The sequence below is a fragment of the Aegilops tauschii genome, chromosome 5, assembly GCF_002575655.3.
Source record: "Aegilops tauschii subsp. strangulata cultivar AL8/78 chromosome 5, Aet v6.0, whole genome shotgun sequence".
NCBI classification, from domain to species: Eukaryota; Viridiplantae; Streptophyta; class Magnoliopsida; order Poales; family Poaceae; genus Aegilops; species Aegilops tauschii.
In genome coordinates, this window is record NC_053039.3 from 475,164,769 (window position 1) to 475,184,593 (window position 19,825).

Genomic DNA, 19,825 nt, shown 5'->3' on the forward strand with positions numbered 1-19,825 from the left:
TCTTGCCAGTGTTTTTAGGTGGATGGATCTATGGATTAATTTTTGTTAGATGGATGCATGGATGTTGTTAGAATCATAGATGGTGGATGGATGGAATGTCGGTGAATTTTTTTAGAAACTTTGTTTTTCATAAATTTAATGTTAGGTCATGTTGATGAATGGATGTTGGTCAAGTTAATGATCTATGAATGGATGGATGGATGTTGGACAAAATTTTGACACTTGACTGAGATGTTATGATGTTGCTAATTTTTTCGATACTCATAATGAACTTGATAAAATAACTGAAGACAAAATTGTTCATAATGATTTTTTGACTAAGTTGTTCTTTCCGTGGAATTTGCAGGCTTTGTGGTGTTGCATTTCATCAAAGTGACCGTCATCCGACGTGTTGGTCCCTGAGCATCCCTCTGTTGTTCGACTCCTTCCCCTACAGCCGAGGATGAGCTACAAGTCCATCACTTTCTTATGTATGACTAACCTCTGTTTGGTGGTGCAGGAGGAGAAACTGAAGCGGCCGCTCTCACACATGCAGGCGTGGGAGATCGCCCATACGCGGAAGGACTCCAAGCCTGGCGAGCCCAAGTACTATGGCAAGAAGACCGCGTAGAGGAAGAAGGCCTACTCCGATGAGTATCTGAAGTTACATCCTGACACACCAGACCCCATTGCGGCGGATCTGGACGATAGGGTGGTGGTGGGCATGGGGCCGAAGGAGCACGGTCGGGAGGCGGTACTCGATGCTGTGATCACTCCTACTATCTCCTACACACAGCTCCGTCGGATCGACCCGAGCCTGAGCCAGCGCACGAGCACGCCAATGACCAGTGCACATTCACAGTCCCTCTTTCAGGAGCGGCAATCTGTAAGTATTTTCCCTCTTATCTTCATTGCCCACTTTATTTTCCGCATTTAGTAGTTTTATGAGTTCCAACATGTCATACCGTAGGCCTACCTGGAGTACACACGCTAGGAGACCATGGCGTGGCACGAGAGCCTTTATGCATACCATGAGCAGAGGGATCGCCAGATGCAGCACACTTTTCAGGAAATGGCGGCCGGTAGGTGTCCTCAGTTGCAAACAGCACAATGTCCTCCAGCACAACCAAGGCTGCTGACCTTTGAGGAGTTTGTGGCACAGAACGCTGGCCCCTCGCCGGTTAGCTCATCCCCAATCTATTCACCCCAAAGCATATCATGCCTTTCAACACAGTCATATATCCCGTTAATATGTCTTTTTCAACATCCAGGGAACCGGTGGATCAACCGTTGGCGGTGGTCTTCGCAGCACTCCCGAGTCACGGAGCCCGACCACTCCGATCCACGGAGGTGGAGGCGTTCTTGGCGGTAGCGTTGCCGCTAGCAGTGACGACCTGGGCTTCGGCGGTCTTGGCGGTGACGACCTCCGCGGTGCTCGATGTCCTGACGCTTAAGCCTTTGGGTCACATTGTGGCGGTCTTGGTGGTGATGATACTTACATGCTTGTGATGTTTCTTATTGTTGTTTGTGAGATTCTTATATGCTTGGTGGTGATGATACTTATATGTTTATGCTTTGTGATGCTTCTTATGATGTGTGATGATGAATTTGTTGTGTGATGCTGCTCCTTATTGTTATGTGATGCATATATTGTTGCATGATTCTTATATATGTTGTATATATTCAAATGAATTGAGCTGAAAAAAAAGAAAAAAGAAAAAACAGACACAAACTATGCCGACGGCTAGGCTGTCGGCATAGAGCTGGCGTGAGCTCCCAGTGGCTGACACGTGGCAGCTATGCCGACGGCCTAGCCGTCGGCATAGTTTTAAACTAAGCCGACGGCTAGACCGTCGGCATAGCTGCCACGTGGCGACAATGGGCACTCCTGGGGCAGGGCTATGTCGTCGGCATAGCCCTGCCCCAGGAGTGACGACTGCTCGCCACGTGGCACGTCTATGCCGACGGTCTAGTCGTCGGCTTAGTTTGGAACTATGCCGACGGCTAGACCGTCGGCATAGACGTGCCATGTGGCGAGCAGCCGTTGGTCAGCACTTGACGGCGGCCGCCGTTAGGCGATAACGTTGCCGACGGCCAGGGCCGTCGGCATAGATGTACGGACACCGTCGGGATAGGGCCTATGCCGACGGCCTTTCTATGCCGACGGCCTCCCTGGCTACGCCGACGGATATGTTGCCGACGGCCCTATGCGACGGGGGCTGTCGGCATAGGCCTGTCCCGACGGCCAATCAGGGCTATGCCGACGGCCCTGGCCGTTGGCATAGGGTGCGATTCCGGTAGTGTATCCACCCCCATATATATGTGCTGGGTTCGACGGGTGCCGAACAGTCCATATATCTAGGTTGTCTATGAGGGGTCCTGTTGGGAAAATATTCGGCAGTGGTTGGGCTGTCCGCCCTGACATTTTGGGAGGGTTAGGCGGTCCAGTTGTAGATGCTCTTAGTTCTGGCTAAAACAATCAGTAAACTTTAGTTTGACATCATCCAAACATGTCAATAGTGCCTAGGATATCTACTTTCACCGTTCTTATTTTGCATGGTAAGTCACGTAAACAAAACTGAGAATACAGTAGAACCTTAGCATTCGCTCGAAAACCATCAGCCTAGATAAAAATCACGACCGTAGAATCCTATGTGCATGACGCCAAAGGCCCATCACCGGCAACCACCAAAAGAAATCAAAATCGTGGCGGATCACCTCTTCACCCGAGTTTGATGCGGCTCCATCGCTGATATGCAGTTTTTTGGACCTCAAAATAGCCATCAATAAATTGTTATCACCAAAGAGGGAAGGAAAAAGGGGAAAGTTTTATGGCTAAAATGTATGCACCTTAGCATTCGCTGATATGCAGTTCGACGCGGCTCCATCGCTGATTTCCTTTTTTGACTTTTTTTGTATTGAAACATGTAAGAAAAAAGAAAAGAAAAAAGGAAAAGTTTTATGGCTAAAATGTATGCACCTCCTGTGGAGATGCGTTTAGTTTAGGAGCTAGCACTTGGGGAACCTGAGAACTGGTCTAGATTGCCAATGAAATAGGGTTGATCTTAAACAGTAGGTATCATGCAACATGTGCCCAAGTTTCCAATCAAGTGAGTAAGCCAACACTGGTTCAGCCAACCAGCAAAGACAACCACCCATTAAAGCCAACACAAACCAGCCATTAGACAAACCCTAAGCTAGCCACAAACAGTCAGCTGAATTGACACAAACTGCATGCGGGCGACTTCTGACAAAATTACAATATAGACTTCTAACAGTTCAACTTCGCTTAGACTCCATTGACACAAATTGGACCACACCGGCACACGGCATTACAGACAGCCGTGCCCAAGTTCCTGCTTGTTCCGCAGCCTGCGCGCCCTGTCCACAATCCGACGAGGCAGCAGCGCGCGCCGATGCAGAAGGTGAATGGCGATGACGTTCAAATCCCCGCTGAGGTAGCTCTCCAGGGTGTGGTCATTGTGCAGTGGCTTCCAGCAAAGAAGAGGCACTGCTGGGATGGGGGAATCCCCTCCTCCTTGTGAATCATCGCCTTGACATCCTCAACCGTGTCTTGAGTGCCAACCGCAGGAGAAATGGTCTTGCCAGTCAGCGTCTTGATGCGAATCACTCCATACCTACGGAAGCCCAGGACAAGGTGAAGCATGCAGCGCCAGGACTTGTGAATGTTGTAGTCCGCCAGGGTACGCTCATCCTCGAGCACCCTGCCGGCAAAGATGAAGCGCTGCATGCACGAAGGAATGCCCTCCTGATCATAAACCATCGCCTTGATATCCTCGATTGTATCTGAACTCAAAACCGCAAGATCAATGCTCTCGCCGTTCACCATCTTGACTATCACATGCAGGAAAGGGACAAGCTCAAAGGTGCACAAAGTCTCAATGTTGTAATCTGCCAGGGTGGGGCCATCCTCCAGCCGCTTGCCGGCAAAGATGAGACCCTGATTATCCCAAGGAATGTTCTCCTGACTCTGAATCATCGCCTTGACGTGCTTGATGGTATTTGAACTCTTAACCGCAAGATCAATGATTTTGCCAGTCAGCGTCTTGACAGAAATACGCAGGTGAAGGACAAGCTGTAGGGTGCTCAGATTCTTAATGTTGTAATCTGCCAGGGTGCGGCCATACACCAGCTTCTTGCCAGCAAAGATAAGACCCTGCACATCTAGATGGTGATCACGCATTTTAGCCTCGACATCCTCGATCTTATTTGAACTCTTGACCTTAAGAGTGTAAGTCCTGCTATTTGTGGTCTTGACAAAGATTTGCATCTGTTGAACAAGCGTACGAAACATGAGCTATTTTTAGACAAAGAGCTTCTGTTAAAGCCACCGAACACAAATTCCATCAAATTGGTAGAACCAAGAACCAAAATCCACTCATAAGCCACAACAAATCGACAGATGTTATGGGGTTAACAATATCAGTTGCATGGGTAAGAAATCTAGTTCAGATCAGAACAACTAGGGACGTTTACACATGGACTAAGAATGAACGATCAACATGAATATTAGGACTATCTTTGATTATCCTGTTATACTTTTTCATAAACAAATAAAAAATTCAAGGATCTAACACAAAATTGTGAAGCTAAAACACACACATGCCGAATTGCAAGCAATCCAGTATCTCACACAAAATTGATAGATAGATATGAGGACAAACTACTCAAGAGAAAATACAACAGATCATGTCTCTTCTTATAGATAGGAACAGAAGACGAACTATTTTGACAACCTCCATCTAATAATTCCTAAGGTCTGATCCATCATATGAGATCAGCCACATATTTTATGAGTCACCCCTCCAAATTAATCCACAGATAGCAAATACATCAGGAAGAAGTTCACTTTTCTACCCTGGCCTGAAGTGTAGGGTTTGTCCACTTAATACCCAAAGTATTTTTTGGGGGCCCATTTTACTCATCCTAAGGATCTGTACGTGGTCACTGCACCCCTCAAACCGGTATTTGACAGCGGCATGCGTATCAGTACCCACGCAGAGGAAGATGTGGGTAATTCAGAGAGGTGCAAGAGAATGACAGAGGAATAAGATAACTCGTCAGGATTTTCTGTGATTAATAATGTGCAAATGTGATATTACGTCACAAAACCAGACATAGTGGATGAAGTATTCATACTTAGATGGAGTAAATGGACAACAATAATACTTTGGTGCACTTGGAAGATAATAAAACGGAATCGATAACTCCCGAACGCACTGTGTTTTTGTGTTTCAGTCCGAACGCGTTCTGTATCGTTAGATCAATTAGCGTGGATCTTGAAGCATGTGCTTGATACGTCATGTTTCTCGTTCGTTCGTTCCAGGAACTCCTTGGCCCGAACGCCTTATCCTCTCCCCCCGTCACTTTCTCCTTCCTGGGCTCCTTTTCCCCATCCCCATTGTCTTCACTAAGAGAGAGAAAGTCGAGCTGGAGCAGCCACGCCTTGCCGCCGCTCACCGGTGAGGGCTCGCCGCGCCCCGTCGGTGGCTTAGATTTCGGGGAGGCGCTCGAGGGGAGCGAAGGCGGCGGCGACCTGGGAGGCGGCGGAGGTGCTGCTCGCAGGAAGAGGCGGTGGCGGCGACTGCCACACCAGCGGAGCTGTTCAACGCCGCAGCAGGGGCCTACCACGGCTCCGGCAAGGTGCCTACGCTGCAAGCGGGGAGCGATGCCGGTGGCGACCTGGGAGGCAGTGGAGGTGCTGCTAGCAGGGAGCGGCGGCGGCGGCGACCGCCCCTCCAGTGGAGCTATTCAACGCCGCAGCGGGGCCCTACAACGGCTACGGCACGTTGCCTGCGCTGGGGCCTACCACGGCACCGCGATTTCCTCTGGCACGTCGACAAGGTGGACTTCTACCTCGGCGCCGTCTTCGGCAGCGTCGAGACGGGGATGGTGGTGGCCGTGCTCATCTCAGTGCTGCAGGTGCTGCTCTTCTTGGCGCGGCCGAGGACGACGGTTATGGGCGACGTGCCAGAGACGACCATCTACCGGCGGATGGGCCAATACAGGACGTGCCCGGCGTGCTCGTGCTGCGTGTGGCATCGACCATCTACTTCGCCAACTATGGCACCCTGCACGAGAGGATCACCCGGTGAATTGACAACGACGACGAACGGACCTCGTCGTCGACATGTGTGGTAAGTTACTGTTGCTGCGAGAAATTGATCGGCGCAGCAGCACTGATTCCTCACTTTCGTGGAGGTAAACCGACCGTTTTTCAATGCAAAACGATAAAGATGAGCCAAACCCTAGGTTTGCTAGGGCTGGGCAGAAGCTACGAGCTAGATGCTGGAAAGAAAAGAGCGTAGCAGAAAAAGTAACGTAAGGTTGCAAAAGGATCGATTGGTCCTTTTTTCAATCGGCCAAGTACCCCATATACATAAGGGCACGCCCTGGTCTTTGGCTGAATCGGAGTAGGACTCCTTTTACACATACAGAAGGTAATCCCTGTTTTGCTTCCTCTGCAAGCAGGTCAAATATAATATTCCTAATCCCTAATTAGCCCGGCCAGCACCCAAAACACATGGGACAGCAGCCCAGCCCTATACTAGTACGTACTAGCCTATATTTGGGCTTGCTGCAGCCGAACAAGTACCTCATGCAGAACCTTTTCTATCTCAAATATTCCCCAGACCAGATTTCTTCCTTGCCCCTCTGCTGTCTAAGCAAGAACCCCATCCTGGAAGTATTACCATATTTATCCTCTGCACTGAACATATTTCTGATCTGCACTTTTAGCTGAACTCCGATTCCAACAGCTGTCAAATTTGTAAAACTGGCAAGCCAAATTTCATCATTAACATATGCCCCCCTGTTTTTGGTATGATTGCATCTACCAAAAACACTATAGCGATACCTTTGGATGATGTCAATTGCTTCATCGGTCATATCATTGCTCAGGGCGATGTCCAAATAACACATCGGCCATATTTTGCTTAGGACGATATCTTAAATAATATCGGCCGTCATGCCATCAAGCCTCCTGCCACATACTAGGATAATACTTCTTTAAATATTTTCCATTGAGAGCTTTAAGCAATTTCTCCCCCTGCAAAGATTTTACAAAATATGAATTCCCAGGAACAATTTCAACAACTCTATATGGGCCTTCCCAACTCGGCGACTACTTGCCCAATTTATTGTTCCTAGTTAACAGGCAAAATCGTTTTCCACACCAAGTCTCCTATTTGAAACGATTTTTCCCTCACCCTTTTGTTATAAGCTTTAGCAACTCTTAACTTTTCTTTTTCAATTTCCTGTAAGGCTCTTAATCTTTCTTCTGGAACATCATCAATTCTGTCCAGCATCAAATTATTATAGTCTACAGTCGACAAATCATTTTGTCTGGCTACTCTAAGAGCTTGCAAATTAACCTCTACAGGTAACACTGCTTCCTGTCCATACACCAACTCATATGGTGTCACTTGAGTTGCTCCATGCTTAGATATCCGATGAGCCCATAAAGCCTCCGAAAGCACTTCATGCCACTTTCTTGGATGCTCCTTAATTTTATTCTTTATAAGCTTAATTAAAGTTTTATTGCTAGATTCGGCATGTCCGTTAGCTTGAGCATAATAAGACGACAAATTTAACAATTTAATTCTAAAAGATTCGGCAAACTCACCAAATTGATGAGACATAAAAGAAGAACCTTGATCGGTAGTCAAAGTTTGAGGAATACCTAATTTGCGAATAATATGCTCCAAAACAAAATTAATCACTTCCTTATGGGTCATATTTCTTAAAGGAATTGCTTCAGTCCATTTGGTAAAATAATCTGTAACTACTAGGACGAAGCGATGACCTTTAGATGAAGCAGGGTATATTTGACCAATAAAATCTAAACCCCATCCTCTAAACGGCCATGGCTTAATAATGGGACGCATCATAGCTGCAGGTGCCAATTGTGAAGGAAATATGCCCTAAGGCAATAATAAAGTTATTATTTATTTCCTTATATCATGATGAATTTTTATTATTCATGCTAGAATTGTATTAACCGAAAACATAATACTTGTGTGAATACATAGACAAACAGAGTGTCACTAGTATGCCTCTACTTGACTAGCTCGTTGATCAAAGATGGTTATGTTTCCTAGCCATAGACATGAGTTGTCATTTGATGAACGGGATCACATCATTAGGAGAATGATGTGATTGACTTGACCCATTCCGTTAGCTTAGCACTCGACCGCTTAGTATGTTGCTATTCCTTTCTTCATGACTTATACATGTTCCTATGACTATGAGATTATGCAACTCCCGTTTACCGGAGGAACACTTTGTGTGCTACCAAACGTCACAACGTAACTGGGTGATTATAAAGGTGCTCTACAGGTGTCTCCGAAGGTACTTGTTGAGTTGGCGTATTTCGTGATTAGTATTTGTCACTCCGATTGTCGGAGAGCTATCTCTGGGCCCTCTCGGTAATGCACATCACTTAAGCCTTGCAAGCATTGCAACTAATGAGTTAGTTGTGGGATGATGTATTACGGAACGAGTAAAGAGACTTGCCGATAACGAGATTGAACTAGGTATTGAGATACCAACGATCAAATCTCGGGCAAGTAACATACCGATGACAAAGGGAACAACGTATGTTGTTATGCGGTCTGACCGATAAAGATCTTCTTAGAATATGTGGGAGCCAATATGAGCATCCAGGTTCCGCTATTGGTTATTGACCGGAGACGTGTCTCGGTCATGTCTACATAGTTCTCGAACCCGTAGGGTCTGCATGCTTAACGTTTCGATGACAATTATATTATGAGTTTATATGTTTTGATATACCGAAGGTTGTTCAGAGTCCCGGATGTGATCACGGACATGACGAGGAGTCTCGAAATGGTCGAGACATGAAGATTGATACATTGGAAGCCTATATTTGGATATCAGAAGTGTTCCGGGTGAAATCGGGATTTTATCGGAGTACCGAGGGGTTACCGGAACCCCCCGGGGGCTTAATGGCCCATAGTGGGCCTTTGTGGAGAAGAGGAGAGGCGGCCAGGGCAGGGCCGCGCGCCCCTCCCCCCTAGTCCGAATAGGACAAGGAGAGGGGACGGCGCCCCCCCTTTCCTTCCTCTCTCCCTCCTCTTTCCCCTCCACTCCTAATCCAACTAGGAAAAGGAAGGGAGTCCTACTCCCGGTGGGAGTAGGACTCCACCTGGCGCGCCCCTCCTGGCCGGCCGCACCTCCCCCCTTGCTCCTTTATATACGGGGGCAGGAGGCACCCTAGAGACACAACAATTGATCGTTTGATCTTTTAGCCGTGTGCGGTGCCCCCCTCCACCATAGTCCACCTCGATAATACTGTAGCGGTGCTTAGGCGAAGCCCTACGTCGGTAGAACATCATCATCATCACCACACCGTCGTGCTGACGAAACTCTCCCTCAACAGTCGGCTGGATCGGAGTTCGAGGGACGTCATCGGGCTGAACGTGTGCTGAACTCGAAGCTGCCGTGCGTTCGGTACTTGATCGGTCGGATCGTGAAGACGTACGACTACATCAACCGCGTTGTGCTAACGCGTCCGCTTTCGGTCTACGAGGGTACGTGGACAACACTCTCCCCTCTTGTTGCTATGCATCACCATGATCCTGCGTGTGCGTAGGATTTTTTTGAAATTACTGCGTTCCCCAACAGTGGCATCCGAGCCAGGTTTTATGCGTTGATGTTATATGCACGAGTAGAACACAAGTGAGTTGTGGGCGATATAAGTCATACTGCTTACCAGCATGTCATACTTTGGTTCGGCGGTATTGTTGGATGAAGCGGCCCGGACCGACATTACGCGTACGCTTACGCGAGACTGGTTCTACCGACGTGCTTTGCACACAGGTGGCTGGCGGGTGTCAGTTTCTCCAACTTTAGTTGAACCGAGTGTGGCTACGCCCGGTCCTTGCGAAGGTTAAAACAGCACCAACTTGACAAACTATCGTTGTGGTTTTGATGCGTAGGTAAGAACGGTTCTTGCTAAGCCCGTAGCAGCCACGTAAAATTTGCAACAACAAAGTAGAGGACGTCTAACTTGTTTTTGCAGGGCATGTTGTGATGTGATATGGTCAAGACATGATGCCAAATTTTATTGTATCAGATGATCATGTTTTGTAACCGAGTTATCGGCAACTGGCAGGAGCCATATGGTTGTCGCTTTATTGTATGCAATGCAATCGCCCTGTAATGCTTTACTTTATCACTAAGCGGTAGCGATAGTCGTAGAAGCATAAGATTGGCGAGATGACAATGATGCTACGATGAAGATCAAGGTGTCGCGCCGGTGACGATGGTGATCATTTCGGTGCTTCGGAGATGGAGATCACAAGCACAAGATGATGATGGCCATATCATATCACTTATATTGATTGCATGTGATGTTTATCTTTTATGCATCTTATCTTGCTTTGATTGACGGTAGCATTATAACATGATCCCTCACTAAATTATCAAAGTATAAGTGTTCCCCCTGAGTATGCACCGTTGCGAAAGTTCTTCGTGCTGAGACACCACGTGATGATCGGGTGTGATAGGCTCTACGTTCAAATACAACGGGTGCAAAATAGTTGCACACGCGGAATACTCGGGTTAAACTTGACGAGCCTAGCATATAACAGATATGGCCTCGGAACACTGAGACCGAAAGGTCGAGCGTGAATCATATAGTAGATATGATCAACATAGTGATGTTCACCGTTGAAACTACTCCATCTCACGTGATGATCGGACATGGTTTAGTTGATATGGATCACGTGATCACTTAGAGGATTAGAGGGATGTCTATCTAAGTGGGAGTTCTTAAGTAATATGATTAATTGAACTTAAATTTATCATGAACTTAGTACTTGATAGTATCTTGCTTGTCTATGTTGATTGTAGATAGATGGCCCGTGCTGTTGTTCCGTTGATTTTAATGCGTTCCTTGAGAAAGCAAAGTTGAAAGATGATGGTAGCAATTACACGGACTGGGTCCGTAACTTGAGGATTATCCTCATTGCTGCACAGAAGAATTATGTCCTGGAAGCACCGCTGGGTGCCAGGCCTCCTGCTGATGCAAATGACGATGTTAAGAACGTCTGGCAGAGCAAAGCTGATGACTACTCGATAGTTCAATGTGCCATGCTTTACGGCTTAGAACCAGGACTTCAACGACGTTTTGAACATCATGGAGCATGTGAGATGTTCCAGGAGTTGAAGTTAATATTTCAAGCAAATGCTCGGATTGAGAGATATGAAGTCTCCAATAAGTTCTACAGCTGCAAGATGGAGGAGAATAGTTCTGTCAGCGAGCATATACTCAAGATGTCTGGGTACTGTAATCACTTGATTCAACTGGGAGTTAATCTTCTGGATGATAGCGTCATTGACAGAATTCTCCAATCACTGCCACCAAGCTACAAGAGCTTTGTGATGAACTATAACATGCAAGGGATGGATAAGACGATTCTTCGCAATGCTAAAGGCTGCGGAGGTAGAAATCAAAAAGGAGCATCAAGTGTTGATGGTCAATAAGACCACCAGTTTCAAGAAAAAGGGCAAAGGGAAGAAGAAGGGGAACTTCAAGAAGAACATCAAGCAAGTTGTTGTTCAGGAGAAGAAACCCAAGTCTGGACCTAAGCCTGAGACTGAGTGCTTCTACTGCAAGCAGACTGGTCACTGGAAGCAGAACTGCCCCAAGTATTTGGCAGATAAGAAGGATGGCAAGGTGAACAAAGGTATATGTGATATACATGTTATTGATGTGTACCTTACTAATGCTCGCAGTAGCACCTGGGTATTTGATACTGGTTCTGTTGCTAATATTTGCAACTCGAAACAGGGGCTACAGATTAAGCGAAGATTGGCTAAGGACGAGGTGACGATGCGCGTGGGAAATGGTTCCAAAGTCGATGTGATCGCGGTCGGCACGCTACCTCTACATCTACCTTCGGGATTAGTTTTAGACCTAAATAATTGTTATTTGGTGCCAGCATTAAGCATGAACATTATATCTGGATCTTGTTTGATGCGAGACGGTTATTCATTTAAATCAAAGAATAATGGTTGTTCTATTTATATGAGTAATATCTTTTATGGTCATGCACCCTTGAAGAGTGGTCTATTTTTGTTGAATCTCGATAGTAGTGATACACATATTCATAATATTGAAGCCAAAAGATGCAGAGTTGATAATGATAGTGCAACTTATTTGTGGCACTGCCGTTTAGGTCATATCGGTGTAAAGCGCATGAAGAAACTCCATACTGATGGAGTTTTGGAACCACTTGATTATGAATCACTTGGTACTTGCGAACCGTGCCTCATGGGCAAGATGACTAAAACGCCGTTCTCTGGAACTTTGGAGAGAGCAACAGATTTGTTGGAAATCATACATACAGATGTATGTGGTCCAATGAATATTGAGGCTCGTGGCGGATATCGTTATTTTCTCACCTTCACAGATGATTTGAGCAGATATGGGTATATCTACTTAATGAAACATAAGTCTGAAACATTTGAAAAGTTCAAAGAATTTCAGAGTGAAGTTGAAAATCATCGTAACAAGAAAATAAAGTTTCTACGATCTGATCGTGGAGGAGAATATTTGAGTTATGAGTTTGGTCTTCATTTGAAACAATGCGGAATAGTTTTGCAACTCACGCCACCCGGAACACCACAGCGTAATGGTGTGTCCGAACGTCGTAATCGTACTATATTAGATATGGTGCGATCTCTCTTACTGATTTACCACTATCGTTTTGGGGTTATGCTTTAGAGACGGCCGCATTCACGTTAAATAGGGCACCATCAAAATCCGTTGAGACGACGCCTTATGAACTGTGGTTTGGCAAGAAACCAAAGTTGTCGTTTCTTAAAGTTTTGGGCTGCGATGCTTATGTGAAAAAGCTTCAACCTGATAAGCTCGAACCCAAATCGGAGAAATGTGTCTTCATAGGATACCCAAAGGAGACTGTTGGGTACACCTTCTATCACAGATCCGAAGGCAAGACTTTTGTTGCTAAATTCGGAATCTTTCTGGAGAAGGAGTTTCTCTCGAAAGAAGTGAGTGGGAGGAAAGTAGAACTTGATGAGGTAACTGTACCTGCTCCCTTATTGGAAAGTAGTTCATCGCAGAAACCAGTTTCTGCGACACCTACAACAATTAGTGAGGAAGTTAATGATGATGATCATGAAACTTCAGATCAAGTTATTACTGAACCTCGTAGGTCAACCAGAGTAAGATCCGCACCAGAGTGGTATGGTAATCCTATTCTGGAAGTTATGTTACTAGACCATGACGAACCTACGAACTATGAAGAAGCAATGGTGAGCCCAGATTCCGCGAAATGGCTTGAGGCCATGAAATCTGAGATGGGATCCATGTATGAGAACAAAGTGTGGACTTTGGTTGACTTGCCCGATGATCGGCAAGCAATTGAGAATAAATGGATCTTCAAGAAGAAGACTGACGCTGACGGTAATGTTACTGTCTATAAAGCTTGACTTGTTGCAAAAGGTTTTCGACAAGTTCAAGGGATTGACTACGATGAGACCTTCTCACCCGTAGCGATGCTTAAGTCTGTCCGAATCATGTTAGCAATTGCCGCATTTTATGATTATGAAATTTGGCAAATGGATGTCAAAACTGCATTCCTGAATGGATTTCTGGAAGAAGAGTTGTATATGATGCGACCGGAAGGTTTTGTCGATCCAAAGGGAGCTAACAAAGTGTGCAAGCTCCAGCGATCTATTTATGGACTGGTGCAAGCCTCTCGGAGTTGGAATAAACGCTTTGATAGTGTGATCAAAGCATTTGGTTTTGTACAGACTTTTGGAGAAGCCTGTATTTACAAGAAAGTGAGTGGGAGCTCTGTAGCATTTCTAATATTATATGTGGATGACATATTGCTGATTGGAAATGATATAGATTTTTTGAATAGCATAAAGGGATACTTGAATAAGAGTTTTTCAATGAAAGACCTCGGTGAAGCTGCGTATATATTGGGCATCAAGATCTATAGAGATAGATAAAGACGCTTAATTGGACTTTCACAAAGCACATACCTTGACAAAGTTTTGAAGAAGTTCAAAATGGATCAAGCAAAGAAAGGGTTCTTGCATGTGTTACAAGGTGTGAAGTTGAGTAAGACTCAATGCCCGACCACTGCAGAAGATAGAGAGAAGATGAAAGATGTTCCCTATGCTTCAGCCATAGGCTCTATCATGTATGCAATGCTGTGTACCAGACCTGATGTGTGCCTTGCTATAAGTTTAGCAGGGAGGTACCAAAGTAATCCAGGAATGGATCACTGGACAGCGGTCAAGAACATCCTGAAATACCTGAAAAGGACTAAGGATATGTTTCTCATTTATGGAGGTGACAAAGAGCTCATCGTAAATGGTTACGTTGATGCAAGCTTTGACACTGATCCGGACGATTCTAAATCGCAAACCGGATACGTGTTTACATTGAATGGTGGAGCTGTCAGTTGGTGCAGTTCTAAACAAAGCGTCGTGGCAGGATCTACGTGTGAAGCGGAGTACATAGCTGCTTCAGAAGCAGCAAATGAAGGAGTTCATATCCGATATAGGTGTCATACCTAGTGCATCGGGTCCAATGAAAATCTTTTGTGACAATACTGGTGCAATTGCCTTGGCGAAGGAATCCAGATTTCACAAGAGAACCAAGCACATCAAGAGACGCTTCAATTCCATCCGGGATTTAGTCCAGGTGGGAGACATAGAAATTTGCAAGATACATATGGATCTGAATGTTGCAGACCCGTTGACTAAGCCTCTCCCACGAGCAAAACATGATCAGCACCAAGGATCCATGGGTGTTAGAATCATTACTGTGTAATCTAGATTATTGACTCTAGTGCAAGTGGGAGACTGAAGGAAATATGCCCTAGAGGCAATAATAAAGTTATTATTTATTTCCTTATATCATGATGAATGTTTATTATTCATGCTAGAATTGTATTAACCGAAAACATAATACTTGTGTGAATACATAGACAAACAGAGTGTCACTAGTATGCCTCTACTTGACTAGCTCGTTGATCAAAGATGGTTATGTTTCCTAGCCATAGACATGAGTTTTCATTTGATTAACGGGATCACATCATTAGGAGAATGATGTGATTGACTTGACCCATTCCGTTAGCTTAGCACTCGATCGTTTAGTATGTTGCTATTGCTTTCTTCATGACTTATACTTGTTCCTATGACTATGAGATTATGCAACTCCCGTTTACCGTAGGAACACTTTGTGTGCTACCAAACGTCACAACATAACTGGGTGATTATAAAGGTGCTCTACAGGTGTCTTCGAAGGTACTTGTTGGGTTAGCGTATTTCGAGATTAGGATTTGTCACTCCGATTGTCGGAGAGGTATCTCTGGGCCCTCTCGGTAATGCACATCACTTAAGCCTTGCAAGCATTGAAACTAATGAGTTAGTTGTGGAATGATGTATTACGGAATGAGTAAAGAGACTTGCCGGTAACGAGATTGAACTAGGTATTGAGATACCGACGATCAAATCTCGGGCAAGTAACATACCGATGACAAAGGGAAGAACGTATGTTGTTATGCGGTCTGACCGATAAAGATCTTCGTAGAATATGTGGGAGCCAATATGAGCATCCAGGTTTCGCTATTGGTTATTGACCGGAGACGTGTCTTGGTCATGTCTACATAGTTCTCGAACCCGTAGGGTCCGCACGCTTAACGTTTCGATGACAGTTATATTATGAGTTTATATGTTTTCATATACCGAAGGTTGTTCGGAGTCCCGGATGTGATCACGGACATGACGAGGAGTCTCGAAATGGTCGAGACATGAAGATTGATATATTGGAAGCCTATATTTGGATATCGGAAGTGTTCCGGGTGAAATTAGGATTTTATCGGAGTACCGAGGGGTTACCGGAACCCCCCGGGGGCTTAATGGGCCATAGTGGGCCTTTGTGGAGAAGAGGAGAGGCGGCCAGGGCAGGGCCGTGCGCCCCTCCCCCCGTAGTCCGAATAGGAGAAGGAGAGGGGGGCGGCGCCCCCCCTTTCCTTCCTCTCTCCCTCCTCTTTCCCCTCCACTCCTAATCCAACTAGGAAAAGGGAGGGAGTCCTACTCCCACCGGGAGTAGGACTCCACCTGGCGCGCCCCTCCTGGCCGGCCGCACCTCCCCCCTTGCTCCTTTATATACGGGGGCAGGGGGCCACCCTAGAGACACAACAATTGATCGTTTGATCTTTTAGCCGTGTGCGGTGCCCCCCTCCACCATAGTCCACCTCGATAATACTGTAGCGGTGCTTAGGTGAAGCCCTGCGTCGGTAGAACATCATCATCGTCACCACACCGTCGTGCTGACGAAACTCTCCCTCAACACTCGGCTGGATCGGAGTTCGAGGGACGTCATCGGGCTGAACGTGTGCTGAACTCGGAGGTGCCGTGCGTTCGGTACTTGATTGGTCGGATCGTAAAGACGTACGACTACATCAACCGTGTTGTGCTAACGCTTCCGCTTTCGGTCTACGAGGGTACGTGGACAACACTCTCCCCTCTCGTTGGTATGCATCACCATGATCCTGCGTGTGCGTAGGAAATTTTTTGAAATTACTGCGTTCCCCAACAAATTGAACATTTCCAAATTTCTGGCATTCTTCACACCCTTTATAATAGCGAAAACAGTCCCCTAACATCGTCGGCCAATAAAAACCTGCTCTTTTCAATGACCATTGCATCTTATGAGCCGACTGATGTGTTCCGCATAGTCCTTCATGTACTTCACCCATAGCTACTCTTGACTGATCAGGACCTAAGCACTTTAAAAGTAATACATCTATCGTTCGGCGGTACAACTCACTATCTAGCAAAGTATATTTTAAAGCTTGTCGCCGAATTTTTCTATCTCTTGTTTGCCCAGGATCCTTTAGATGATTAATCAGAGGAGTTCTCCAATCACCTGGTTCTAAATTAGCTGCTGATTCGGTTATTTGTGACTCCTGCACCGAATCTTCTTTGCCATGTACTATTTGCTGCTGGATTGAACAAGAACCTACTGCATCCTTTAGCAAATTAATAGCCAACAGATCAGCATTACTATTAACAACATCTAGCATCGGTTTCTCTAATATGAAAAACTTTTCCCTACTGATTTGGTATCCGGATGCTTGCTGCGCTAAGCAATTAGCTCTAGAATTCTCTTCCCTAGGTATATGACTGATAGTGAAAGTATTCAGAGACTTAATTATAGCTGTTTAATAATCCATCAAAACATTGAAATTCATCACCAATTTGCCGGACTACCAGAAGTGAATCTCCAAAAGCCTCTATATCCTTTACACCCATATCTACTAAATTTTGTAAACCAAACAACAGAGCTTCATATTCAGCTTGGTTATTTGTACAAGGATATTCCAAACGGACCGATGTTTCATAAACGACATTCTTTGGTGAAATTAAAACATTACCGATGCCTTGTCCCTCCCTACAAACCGATCCATCAAAATAAAACTTCCACGGGCACACACTAACATAATTAATATCTTCTTCATCCTTAATCCTATGATCAACAATAAAATCAGTGATGACTTGACCTTTCATAGCACGCAACGATTCATATGCCAAGTCATATTCTATTAGTGCATAAGCCCATTTTCCAATCCTACCACTAAGAATCGGCTGCTGCAGCATATATTTAATCACATCGGCTTGGCAAGCAACTACACATGTACTATAAAGTAAATATGGCCGAAATTTTGTACATGCATAATATAAACATAAACATAATTTTTCAATAAACATGTACTGACTCTCAGCGTCAAGCAAGCGGCGGCTCAAGTATGCAATGATGTACTCCTTCCCGCCGTTCTCTTGTGCTAAAACTGCGCCAATCACCTTGTCTTGTGCGGCAATGTATAACCTGAACGGCACACCAGACTTGGGTGCTCGAAGCACCGGAGGACTTGACAAATACCGTTTTATATTATTAAAAGCCTCTCGCTGTTCTGCCCCCCAAGTGAATTCGGCTTCATGTTTTAACCAAAGTAAAGGAACAAACGATTCAATTTTTCCTGCAAGGTTAGATATGAATCGTCTCAAGTAATTAATTTTTCCTAACAATTTCTGCACATCCCTTTTACATGTGGGCTCCTCCAATTTTCTGATTGCCTCTACCTTCTTAGGATCAATCTCTATGCCATGCTCATGAATTATAAAACCTAAGAACTTACCAGCCGATACACCGAAAGCACATTTGAGTGGATTCATTTTCAGCCCATACCGATGCATTCTTTCAAAAGCTAATCACAAATCGGCTAAATGATGATCAAACCCATCCGATTTAACAACTACATCATCAATATATATTTCTAATACGATGCCTAGAAGATCATGAAAAATCAGATTCATAGCACGCTGGTATGTAGCTCCGGCATTCTTCAATCCAAAAGTCATAACAGTCCACTCAAATAAACCAACAAAACCAGGGCATCGAAAAGCAGTCTTAAACATATCTTCTTCGGCCATAAATATCTGATTATAACCAGCATTACCATCTAAAAAACTGATTACTTTATGTCCAGAAGCATCGTTAATCAACATGTCGGCTATAGGCATAGGATATTCATCTTTAGGGGTAGCCTTATTCAAATCCCTAAAATCAATACATACTCTAATCTTATCAGTATTTTTCTTTTCAACAGGAACAATATTAGAAATCCATTCCGCATATCTACATGGCCGAATAAACCGAGCTTTTAACAACCGATCAATTTCATCTTTGATGCGGTCATATATACTAGGATTGAATCGCCTAAGGGGCTGTTTATGTGGCCTAAAACTAGATTTAATAGGCAATCTGTGTCCAACTAAGTCCCTACTCAAACCGGGCATCTCAGTATAATTCCAAGCAAAGCAATCAACAAATTCCCTAAGTAATGCACATACCTTTCCTCTCTGATCGGCCCGCATATTAGCATTAATAAATGTAGGTCTAGGGACACTTCCATCACCTATATCAACTTCTTCAAGTGGGTCAGCCGATGAGAATCCTTGTCCAAGCTTCTCCATGTCATCGAAATCCTCAATAGCTTCATGCATATCGTTCTTTCCTGAACGATACTCCTCAACACGCCTTTGCATCCATTTAACACTATCTTCCTTATTCATTTTTCACAAGTATAAGTCATTAAGCCGAGCTACACTAGCCGGCTGTGCATGTACAGGAACAAAACCATCTCTACCAATACTAATATAATCATAATCTGATAAATCTCTACCCGTCAAGCATCGCATCTCACCGTGTTGCCAATCAACCGGAGCCTCAGCCAAAGCAATGCAGGCCAAATTATCCGCCTCAACCACTTCAACATCATCATCAACCCACTGAATCAAACATTGATGCAGAGTAGAAGGGATGCAACAATTTGCATGAATCCAATCGCGCCCCAAAAGAATATTATATCGGCCTTTGACAACAACAACAAAGAAGCAGTCGGCAATGTTTTGCTACCAACCGTGAGCTCCATAGAAATAACACCCTTAGCTTCAGACAAGTCTCCTGAGAACCCACTAAGTCCCATATTGGTTTTCATCAGTTCTTCCTCTTTTCGGCCCAACTTAGAAAAAACCGAAAAAGGCATGATATTAACACCGGCACCGCCGTCAACAAGCATGCGACCAATAGGTTTACCATCGATGTGACCCTTGATAAACAAAGGCTTTAGGTGTTGTCCATGCTTCTCTGGTTTTTCAAATGTAACACTTTTTGGGCCAAGAACAAATTCTACAACTTCAGCCTCTTCAGCCTTAGGCGCACGAAATTCAGCGGGCAGCTCAAATACCATATTAA

At 45.0% G+C, this 19,825-nt stretch overlaps 1 protein-coding gene across 1 annotated transcript; it reads right to left on the reverse strand.

Annotated features, from left to right (window-relative positions):
• Positions 1–3,421: 3,421 nt before the first annotated feature.
• LOC120964944 (polyubiquitin-like) lies at positions 3,422–4,518 on the reverse strand. Its single transcript, XM_040390021.1, has one exon. It carries the CDS (start codon positions 4,292–4,294, stop codon positions 3,422–3,424), a length of 873 nt encoding a protein of 290 aa, XP_040245955.1. The 5' UTR covers positions 4,295–4,518.
• Positions 4,519–19,825: the final 15,307 nt, after the last annotated feature.

Bases quoted from the DNA above. Each gene is read 5' to 3' on its own strand.
- LOC120964944 (XM_040390021.1), bottom strand. From the start codon at position 4,294: ATGTTTCGTACGCTTGTTCAACAGATGCAAATCTTTGTCAAGACCACA.